The following is an 11,600-nucleotide window of genomic DNA, read 5'->3' as shown; positions in this document are numbered from 1 at the left end:
GTATATCTTCTCATGTTTAAACAGGTGGAAGTGGGGACAGCAAATGCACTGATAGCGTGTCTTATGCTTCTGTGAAACAATAAATTCATCCTATTGACTTTCAATATTTATTTTGAAACTACAGTGTTTTTATTGTTGTGTTTTGTTTTTTAAGACATAAATGTACCATTATTCTTTCAGGAACAAACTGTTCTTTGTCCCTTTGACAGGGTTCGCTTAGGTTTTTAAGCCTTGCTTAGGTATCTGTAACTTCGCTAATTAGGGCAAAAGAAAGAGTTTTTTTATGTGTGTGTCACTGGGAGTGGAGGTAGCAGAGGTTTTTGTTACATTAACTGTTTTCATTCTTTCTGTTAGAAACTTATATGTATTTCAAGAAAGGTAACTAAGGCCACAATGGGTGAAGCTTTGAGCAACCTGGTCTTCTGGAAGGTGTCCTTGCCCATGGCACCTGGGTCCAACTAGATCATCTTTAAGGTTCCTTCCAACCCAAACCATTCTATATTAACAACTGTAATGAGAAAAAACTCATTAAGCTACCTCTTTGTAGTTTTTCATATGCATTACTATATTTTAAAACATGTTTCAGGGCTTGGTTATCTGTGGTTACCATGGCATTTGTGTGTACATTCTGCAGGATTGCAGATTCTTTTGTCAGATAGCTGGTTCTGGTTTTGAAGAAAAGCTTAATTTTTTTCTTGTCAAATGCACATTTTAAAGTCTTGAAATAGCCTATTCAAGTACAAAATTATCTCATTATATATACTAATAGTAATTTGAGAATTAAAATCTAAAATAATGTTATGCATTACTACAAAGAAATCTGAGATTTTTCGCAGCTATGTACTAAGCCTTTTTTTATAATTGCGACTTGTTTGTGGAAAACAAGTTCAATGACCATAAAAATTCATATCATGTCTTACTTGCTTTCGAAAGTCTAATATATGAAGAAATATTAAAAATTATCAGGTTGTTAGTTGCAGTTTCATCTAGAAGGATGTTTTTGAAATAGAATAGTACAGAAAGATACAAATCTCTGCTTGCAAAGACAACAGATCAATTAATATTCTTGTCAGATTCACTGAGTGAGTATAAAACTGCTCAATGAGGAACTTGTACATATTTTTTTCCCCTTCTTTGGCTACTGACTTGGGTAATGAAGTGTAGATGTGGCTGTTACATGCCAGTTGGAAGGGAGCCAGAACAGAGATGTTTGTACATGTGCAGATGTTGGCAGGATTCCCTGCACTCCTGTTGTCAGAAGGTCTTTTTATTGCCACAGAGTTATAAATATCTGTGTTACAGTAGGGCATGCAGATATTTTACTAGTAGTTTGGGGGATGTTCACTTCTTAATAAACTAAACTGCTCTTAGGATTTCTTATGTGCAGTGAAATTCAGTGTACTGAATGCAGGAAGATAATAGATGTGTTTTGACAGTCAGTGTACCATTGTGACTAATGCTGTACTTTCAAAATCAGTTTAATCCATTACATAAATCCCTGGTGCTGCTGGAGAGGAGGGGTCCTTTCTTCTGCACCTGGCTATTCAGACCTTGTCTTTTCCTTTTGTCAGTACTAGAATGATTTGGTGATGTGATGAGCTGGATCAGGCCACTGATCGAAGCAAACACTGGCCCAGCATGTACCAGCTGTGCTGCATTCCTAATCACATGAGGAGGATTGAAATGAGTATGCTGTATGGGTTGGGAGGGATGGACACCTTTGCTTCCAGTTTTAGCATGGCATTTGCCAGGTTCAACTGTTTGTGGTTGAGTTTTTATTTGGGAAGGGAAGCAAAAGCATAAGCAGAGCAGGACTGAAATACAGAAAAGGAGAGGATTGAAAAAGAAAAGGAGTGGGGTGGTCCAGAGTCATATAAAAATATTTAGGCATCATTGCTGTAGCAATTGAATTGACTATATTGCATTAAATGCTGATAAAATGCAGCAATACAATAATGTTATGCACAGTTGGTGGAATTGGTTAAACCTGTATTTATACGAAAATGTAATTAGGTAAATTTTCTCCAATTTAAGATAGAAATTTGGGTTTATAAGGTGTGGATAAAGGAAATATACGTGGGTACAGGACACATAGGTACACATATTTTGACTTCCCCAATACTAAGATGTATGGCTTTTTCCTGATAGATACTGGTAGGCAGTATGTTGAATTTTCCTATATGCCACTGGATCCTGCTCACTGGAGTAGTTCTCAGGAGGTTATACCACAGCACCAACTCATGCTTGTTCCATTTTGAGTGAAATAACACGTTCCTTTGTAAATAACTCATTTGATGAACAACAGCAACTTGTGTATTGGTTTGTTTGGATCCAGAACTGAATACAATACTAATAAATGTGCATGAAATTTCTTTTTGGTGGTTGTCATGGTTTAAGCCCAGCTGGCAACTCAGAACCACGCAGCCGCTCGCTCATTCCTTCCCTTGCTCCCCCAGCTCCTGGAGGGATGGGGAGGAGAATCAAAAGACTGTAACTCCCACAGGTTGAGATAAGAACAGTTCAGTAACTAAGGTATAACACAAACCACTACTGCTGCCACCAATAATAATAATAATAATGATAAGGGAGATAACAAGGGAAGAGAATACATCTGCTTACTACCAGCTGACCCATACCCAGCCCAACTGGAGCAGTGATCTATCCCTTCCAGGTAACTGCCCCCAGTTTATATACTGGTGTCGTGGTTTAAACCCTAGCCAGACAGCTTGTTCACTCACTCCCAGTGAGTGGTGCCGGGTTGAGAGCAATCGAGCCCCCCCCCCCCCCCCCCCCCCCCCCCCCCCCCGCCCTGGGCTCTCCCCTTCCCCGCTCCTGGAGGAACGGGGAGTAGGATCGAAAGAGTGCAACTCGCACGGGTTGAGACAAGAACAGTCCAGCAACCAATGTACAACACAAATCACCACCGCTACTACCAACTACAACAATGATAGGAGAAAATAACAAGGGAAGAGAATACAATACCACCGGCCAAGAAACAAGTCCCACCCAGAAGCCCGTGTCCTTTCGGGTAACACCCAGTTACCCCCCACCCCGGGCATGATGTGCTGTGGTATGGAATACCTCCCTGGCTAGCCCGGGTCAGGCACCCCGTCTCTGCTTCCTCATGGCTTCCCCTCCTCCCTGGCAGAGCATGAGCCTCACAAAGTCCTTGGTCAGGGTAAACATCACTTAGCAACAACCGAAAACATTGGTATCATCAGCACTGTTCCCAGACTGGAAGTCAAAACACAACACTGCACCAGCTACCACGAAGGAGAAACATGACTGCTACTGCTGAACCCAGGACAACTGGGCATGATGTGCTGTGGTATGGAATACCTCTTTGGCTAGTTTGGGTCAGGTGTCCTGTCTGTGCTTTCTCCCGGCTTCCCCTCCTCCCTGGCAGAGCATGAGGCTCACAAAGTCCTTGGTCAGAGTAAATATTACTGAGCAACAACTAAAACCATCAGTGTTATCAGTGCTGTTCCCAGGCTGAAAGTCAAAAACACAGCACTGCACCAGCTACCAAGAAGGAGAAAAATGACTGCTACTGCTGAACCCAGGACAGTGGTGTTTATTGATGCCACAGGCATGATTTTTCTCTATATCGGTCTATTTGTAGAATAAGTAAGAAACACTGAATTAGCACACCATTCATTGGAAAATAATTTTGCTAACCACACAACAAGCGAAAAAAAACCCTGCCAACTTCTTAAGGGTTGAATGTATCACTTGACTTGTCTTGAACTAGTGGATATTTGCCCATACTTACCACCTTCATAAATTGCCTTGAAGCCTATAGATAAAAATATTGTATTGTAAATTTGGTTGGTGAGAGAGATTTAGTTCTGCCCAGTTACGTGGTGTCACAGCTTGAAAGCATTGTGCTGGTCTCAAAACTATCAAATTAGTTCTGTGTCATCCTCTGGATTTTTCATGACCAGATTCATCTATGCAGGTTGATCAGGTCTTCAAAATAGAGTAGAAGTCCAGACACGTAGGCACCCCAAAAACTTTGAACTTCTGTTATTTTTGTGGGTCTGATGTCCTTTTCACCGACTGAGAAAGATTGAAAGTTTCTTCTTTGTAATGATAAACATGATTATTTCCCCTGAAATTGTCTTCTACACATACCATGTTAGAGGCTGGCTTAATGGTGTTTGCCACAAAGATGGCAAACCATGTCAACAATGTATATCAATTATGAGATTAATTTCTTTGCATGTACTATATAGACAGGATTTGCTATGTAGAAACTTTGAAGCATCCTTGAAAATTCCATAGAGGACATCTTAAGGCAGAATAGTCTGGAAAGGGTGCTCATTTTCCAGTAGGATCCAATTATCAAATAGTATTAACACGTAAGTGGGTATTTTTACTGTCTCAAAATTATATTTAAAATATTAAATAATTTTAAAACTCTGGATGACCAAATTGGAATGTTCTTAAGTGGTCTAAGCAAGGACTGCTGGAAGCTAGGTATAAGTTAAGCTGGTACTCAGCCTTCATTTTCAATATGGGCTCAATTAAGGCCTCCATGACATTTCATTAAATGCTTTAATTATATCAAACAAAAACTGTTTAATGACTGTTAAGTCATGCCCATTCAACAAAAGCCATTTAAACATGAAAGTGGGTATTTTTCATTCTGCAGATGAGAAAGCTCATCTTGATGAGAATAGCTAGATAACAGCATGTCCTAACATCATAAGGTGTGTAGTCAGAATGGAATCTGATCAACTGGGAAAAACGGGAAGGGGGTGTGCGTGTGTGTGTTGGTGAGAAGGTGTCACTTTTTAACGTTTTTCCTTTAGGTTTTTAAGAGTTGGTTTTAACTAAAAATATCAGATGCAACATTATCTTAGTGGGAAGTATACTTGCATTAGTACAACAGGTGTATAAAACACTAATAGACAAAGATACTTGATGGAATTGTGCATGTGTATGTGTAAAAAAATAAATAAAAAAAAAAGGTATGTAGTATATGGAAAGCTACGTATGGGTTATGTATTATTTCAGGTCATCCAGCTCTTCCCTTTTCATGGTCCAGCAGGGCCTGTTGCTCACATAAACGTATTTTTGCGTTGTGTTTTCTTTCCTTTCAAAACTTAGATGTATCTGGAGATGTAATGTTGATGGATATTTACAGGTGTCTTTTCTAAATATTATTGATCAACCTTTTAAATCTAAGCTGTTTTGTATTAATGAAAATTTTTAAAAAATCTTTTTATATACAGAGTTTTCCATCTGATGAGGGTTGGCCGTTCGCAAAGTACTTAGGAGCATGTGGAAGAATGGTGGCTGTCAATTATGTTGGAGAAGAACTGTGGAGTTACTTTAATGCACCATGGGAGAAACGAGTGGATCTGGCCTGGCAATTAATGGAAATAGCTGAGCAGCTAACAAATAATGACTTTGAATTTGCACTCTACCTCCTTGATGTCAGCTTTGACAACTTTGCAGTTGGACCAAGAGATGGGAAAGTTATCATTGTAGATGCAGAAAATGTTCTGGTAGCAGACAAAAGGTTAATCAGACAGAGTAAGTGTTGTCTTTTTCTCCTTTCCCCTCTCTCCATATATCTCTTCTCCCTTCTTTCTCTGTGAGCACAATATTTGAAGTGTGTGTAGCTTCTAAATACAAGTTTGGTTGGCTTTACAGCCAGACTACTAATTAGCAAACTAATTAGCTTTCTTCTGCAATGAGACCACTAATTAACTTGACCAATTTGTCAATTTTAAAAAGTGTTGAATTTACCTGAACTTGATTTCCATGCACTTTTAACCTCTGTAATGCAGTTTTAAGTGGAGAGGTGGGAGTGGCAGGAGGGAGTTCGGACATTGGATGAGTTTGTACAGATGGGTGAACAGAGAGGCACAGGGGCTGGCTGACTGTCTTGTCTGCCTTTGCTGAAAGAGTTTCCTTTTGTCTTTTCCAGACATCTGTAAGGACAGAAGTCTTGGCATTCTGTTTTCTGTGAATGACGAGATGATCTTACTGCTTGCTTTGCCTTAGTTACATAGCCTGCCTCTGGTTCAGTTGTTCAGATTGGTGCTTTGTAATAATGAAACTGAAGGAATGGGTAATTTTTGTGCTGTTTCTAGGTGGGAGTAGTGAAAATTCATTCATCTTTCTGTCAACTGTAAAAGCTCAAAGCAGTGGCAGCAGGAGAGATGTTTGACAAAGTAGCATTACATAGGTTCGTATTTCTTTATAAGGCAAACTTTGCAGACCTAAGGGCTAGAGACACTGAACATGAAGCCCTAGGTTCTGCAGAAATTCATAGCAATAGGCCAAGTGTTTCCAGTTTGCTTTGGATAAATGGATTTTTTTTTTTTTCAGCTTTGCAAATAGGCTTCATCTGCTGTGCTGCTGAATTAACTTTTAAGACTATTTTCCATCCACACACGTGTCTGTGAGGGCATGTGTTGCATGGGTCTTTTTTGTTTGTTGGTTTGGTTTTGGGGTTTTGTTGTTTTGGTATTTTGTTTTTCATTTTTTGTTTTTTTAAATTACATTTAATATACACTCTCAAGGAGCTTGGATTAAAATTGTCTGGGCCTACCGAGAAAACCTTTTCGTATGTTGAATATCCAGTGCATTTGCTTTAGCACTTAATGGGCCACACAAATAAATTTATTTTTTTTTATCTTCTTTCTCTATCCTCTTAAAATAATATTATTGAAGAGTTTGACTTCTGGAGCATGTCTGAATCGCTCAGTCACAAAGATGACCAAATGAACTCTGAGAAAGTTGATGTATACTCATCTGGCAGAAGCAAAATGCTGAAAGTGTCATGCTTAATCTGTTGCCTGCAGTTCTCAGACTAATTTTGCTGCATGATTTGTAATCTAACAATCAAGAACACTGGAAGCAAATGAGGACACACAAGAAAGTTCTGTCTTTATATAAAGTTGACATTTAGTACTGATTTAATTAATATTCTGGAAAGTTTCATTAAACAATCTCAGTCTAGAGTGATTAATATGCCTGTTTAGATATTTGATTGGGTACATTTATCCAACTGCACTGTACAGTAGTATCTAGTTGTACTCTGTGAGGATATCATATTTGAATTTGCTGAAGTCTTTTTTTCCCATTCTCCTTGTTGCTGGCTTTTTTTAAGTTTTGAGTTTGCTGTTCATTGCACAAATTTTACATCCTGTTTTTATAGTTTTAGCAGTCATTCTTCAGTAGGTTTCTTTTTCCTAGACTAGCTTGCAGTGCACCGTAAGTAAGTAGACTAGTAGCAGCTCAGAGACTACCAAACAAATTTTAATATGTACATCACAGTGCTAAAAGAGATCTTCAAAATGATGAGACTCCATGATAAGGACCTCTTCTCAAAGCTGGCAGTAATCTAAAAACTTAAGATGGAAGTTTTCTAACAAAAAGTATTAAGAACTCAAATCTCACACTTAGTAACCTTATTATCTTACTGTTGTTATTGTAGAAGATATTTTCTGTAAATCAGGGTTTAAGGGAAAGAATGCTTTGTGATAAGGGCACTAGTTACATCTTCAAATTTTGATAACTTTGTATATATAAGGTAGAGTTTAATATGTGCTTAAGTGCCATTTGTTTTGTGGATTTTTTTTCTTTTTTGTCAAAGATTATGTTTAATGCATCTGCTGTTTTATATGCACTTCTTAGTTACAACCATGTCTAAAGTAAGAGATTGGAAGATCATGTTTTAGAAGTTTATGGCAATTTGCAATGGCTGGTTTTGTTCTTTGATAGACCAGTTGTGAGTGTTAGTTCCCAGGGGAACTGGAGAAACCAGACCTATGTTGCTAAAATAAATCATGTTGCTTGTTTGTTTTTCTCTTGACTTCAGCTGTGGATCATTCTCTTGTACTTGTTCCTGCTACATTTTTTTCCTCTGGGTATGTATGTGAATGTAGATATCATGTGTTCAGTGTGCTGTTTTTTCTGCTTCCCTCTCTTTGCTATTTGTTTTACTGTCTTTTTTTTTTCTTTCCCTTATTTTTGTATTTCCAGGGCTGTTTCAGCAGAAGAGTGTATCAAGCTGTGAGGTGAAATCTTAGACTAGAACATTTAGGAGTTCATCTAAACAAAGTTGGTTTATAGTTTAAATACAACCAGTTTGCTGTGTATTGAGTTTCTGATTGTATTCAAACACACATATGCTCTTTTCTTTGCTATCTCACATTTTTATTTTTACTGTCTCCTTATACTTCACAGATAAACCTGAAAACTGGGATGTATGGTATGAAAGCAAATTTGATGACTGTGATAAAGAAGCTTGTCTGTCCTTCTCAAAAGAGATTCTTTGTGCTCGTGTCACTGTGGACCACAATTATTATGCTATTTGTCAGAACCTTTTATCAAGACATGCCATGTGGCGTGGCACTTCTGGAGGACTACTTCATGACCCGCCAGCTGAAATTGCCAAAGATGGCCGACTTGAGGCCTTGCTGGATGAGTGTGCCAACCCAAAGAAGCGATATGGTAGATTCCAAGCTGCAAAAGAACTGCGAGAATACCTTGCACAATTGAGTAACAATGTGAGGTAGTCCACAGTGAAATTTTTTTGCAACACTGGCTAAAACACTATTGCAAAGACGCATAGAAAATGAAGGTTTGAACTTACGTATTAAAAAGAGAACATAAAAACCCCCTAGTTTATCAGTTTTATAAATACCATAAAATAATAAATTTATGGTGTTGTAATGTTCCTTTGCAAACAGAAAAGGTACTTAGTGAATTAAAACTTGAGCTACTATTGACTCCCCTCCCTAACTATTTAAAAGGGAGTAGGTCATTAAAGACTGTGATAGCTTAATTGACAGCTTGTGTGTCAAAGGGTACTTTACATAAAACTGCATTAGTGTCACGGTTTTGTGAGCTGATGTTCTTACTTGGAAAGTCAAGTTAGACTCATGGCCTGTTTTAAAGGCCTTTTTCCTGACATCATTGTCTCATTTTTGTGTTTGTTTAAACACCTTGAAGTGGCATTTACATCCAGGTAAATATAGCTGTCTGCATTCGTTCAAATTTAACAGGCTTTCATGTTAATGCTGTGCAGTACATTCCTACTGTGAGTGCAGGATTCCTATGTTTACTGTCTAATTTTAGGGGGGTTTACACTGTATTTTACTATGCTTAGACATTGTGTATTTTTTTTTTTAAGATTGACATAAACTCAAGTGTCATTTGAACTACATTCATTTGATGTCTTTTGTAGTCCAGCCATTGGAAATACCACTTAATGTAATTATTGTACAAAACATTTACCCTTCATGACAGTATATACACCATTGTTTAGCAGGAAATCATGGGATGAGCAAACTCTTGCTTTTAACAGAGACAATTTGAGAATTGGAGAGAGCCTACAATGAAAAGATCTGCATTAATTTAAAAGTAAGAATTAACTAGGCCAGTGTAGTTACGCATAAACCAAAGAAAATGGTTTTATTAGTTTCTGAACACTAAAGGAAATGCTATATCGTAGTGAAGCTAATAATTCTGAAGATTCAAATTTCAGTGATCCTTGGTTAATTCTTTGAGGGACTTCTGAAACTATGTGCTAATGCTGGAAGAAAACTTTAATTTGAATAATAATGTCTAGAAAGTTAGAAGTTGGTTTTGCATTATTCCCAATTCTGTTGAATTCAAGTGTAATGGAGTTTACTGAATATTCATCTTTTGGTTTACTGGCTAAATTGATTAAGCTGTATTCACTCTAGACACCTTTTCTTGAACTCAGTTTGACTATTCCTAGTGCAGTCAAAATTGACTTGTTGAGGTTTGTGTAAGTACCGAGTTCTCATAAAATTACAGTTTTGATAAAACCTCAGTGCTGCAAGAACTCACTTTAAAGCTTGTTTGTTTTTTTTCTTTTTTTTAACAACTGCTATAATTCTTCATTTTCCTGCAGTCTTATTCATAAAAAGATACTCGTAAGAAATGTATGCATATTACTTCTTGTAACAGTAATGAAGGAAAGTAGTATATCTTAAATGCGTGTATAAACCAATATTTTGTACAAGCTAAAAAGAATATGGGCAAGGTAGTATGTGCTACTTTTAAGAGCAAAGCTAATATGCCTCTTACACTGCATCAAAAGACTGATGGAAACTGTTGCATTACGAGATTACTGCAAAGTGCAAGGTTAGTAAAACACAAACTCACTCTCTGTCCCTTCTTCAAAGCTCAAAAACCAGAGCTGTATAAAGATACAGAGTGCATTTTGATTTCTTAGTTGATTATCTTAAGGGTATTTTAGAATTCAAAATTCTCACCTTAAGTAATCTTTGCCTGTGTAGGCTTAATTTGCTCCCAGTCCCTTGTTTCATTTTCTGAAGTTGGAATGCCCAATGCAGCTTTTAATTTTCATTTCTCCACTCCCCTCACTTGAATATGGTTTTGCATGCTTCCTCTGGCACAAGCTGTCAGAGAAGGTTCATGTTATTTTTCAACATAAAATCTACTTATTTTGAGAAAATACACTAACCCTAAAACTAGATAATCCTACTTTGCCATAAAAGCCTTGATTTATCACTAAAGTTGATTTTATAAATATCTGCCACATTTCCCAATGAGTGAATGGAGTATGATTGTCAAAGTTGTAAAAGAAACAAACACTGCCAGTTCTGGATAGTATTCAAGGCAGTTCTGTAGCTGTCAGAATGTCCTGTCAGATTTGGTTTGGGGTTTAGTTGCCTCAGAAATAAGATACTAAAGTTGACTGTAAAAGGAATTTGGAACTTTAAAAAACAAACAAAAAACACTACAGGGAAAACATTGTGGAGAGCAATAAATCTTGTTCTGTTTGTACCTGTCAGATATTTATTGTATAATAACAATTTATATTTTTAGTCATTGCCCATTATTGATGAACACAGTGAAATATTTTTGAATGAGATGTTTGGGGTTTGTATGTGCATTACAATTGTCCTTTTGTACTGTAAGTTACTGTTTGATTGGAATATTTTATCAAAACTGTCTCCCTGTGCCTTTATATTACAAGAAAGTTGTTTCTGCAACTTCTAATGATATTAATAAAGAATACTTTAAGAACCTCATCTCAGCTATTCATTTTCAGATTAGTAAGTCTTTTAAGATTGACTTACTTTAGGGTGCATTAAAATATACATAGAACTAGTTTTTGTAGTGTCCCAGAATGCGCCTGTCATCAAAAGTGACAGATAGGAACGAACTTTCCTCCTCCTCCTTTCTAGTAGACTGATCCGAAGTATGAATTATCTGTCAGGAATATTTTTGTTTTGGGTATTATCATAAGTGGAAGTCATTTTCATGAAAATGACTTGATCAAGCCATTTTTTTGTTATATTAACTGAAAGAAACTATTCTCAAATTAAGCAACTTGATATCTTCACTCTTTATTGTTTGAAAAGCTTATTTTTCCTTGTATTTCAATGAATTTAAATTGTTAGTACTACTTTGTCTTCAGTCAATACTCTAGCAGTTAACGTAATGTAAATATATAATGACTTTTGATGTTTCTCCTTTATTCTGGATTTTTCAGTGAGCATTTGCGTTTGAAACCAAGTCCTGCAGTTATACTAGAGCATATATTCCCTTCTGGAGCATGTATTCCTTTCTGACTTTCTGAG

The 11,600-nt window shown here is 37.0% G+C and overlaps 1 protein-coding gene across 2 annotated transcripts; it reads left to right on the top strand.

Moving 5' to 3' along the window:
• The first annotated feature begins 457 nt into the window (after positions 1 to 457).
• Positions 458 to 9,816, top strand: DIPK2A (divergent protein kinase domain 2A). 2 transcript variants are annotated; one of them, XM_057421677.1, is made up of 3 exons: positions 458 to 474; positions 5,238 to 5,541; positions 8,206 to 9,816. In XM_057421677.1, exons 2-3 carry the CDS (start codon positions 5,295 to 5,297, stop codon positions 8,535 to 8,537), a joined length of 579 nt encoding a protein of 192 aa, XP_057277660.1. In that variant the 5' UTR covers positions 458 to 474; positions 5,238 to 5,294; the 3' UTR covers positions 8,538 to 9,816. The 2 variants fall into 2 exon arrangements, with proteins under 2 accessions (XP_057277660.1, XP_057277659.1); XM_057421676.1 differs by lacking the exon at positions 458 to 474 and having other exon boundaries at positions 5,009 to 5,541.
• The last annotated feature ends 1,784 nt before the right edge of the window (positions 9,817 to 11,600 follow it).

Source organism: Pezoporus wallicus, unplaced genomic scaffold (assembly GCF_028554395.1).
Source record: "Pezoporus wallicus isolate ANWC-B61680 ecotype Strahan unplaced genomic scaffold, APGP_CSIRO_Pwel_v1 scaffold_7402, whole genome shotgun sequence".
Classification (NCBI taxonomy): Eukaryota; Metazoa; Chordata; class Aves; order Psittaciformes; family Psittacidae; genus Pezoporus; species Pezoporus wallicus.
Note: the sequence above shows the minus strand (reverse complement) of the source record. Positions and strands in the feature narration are given on the sequence as shown.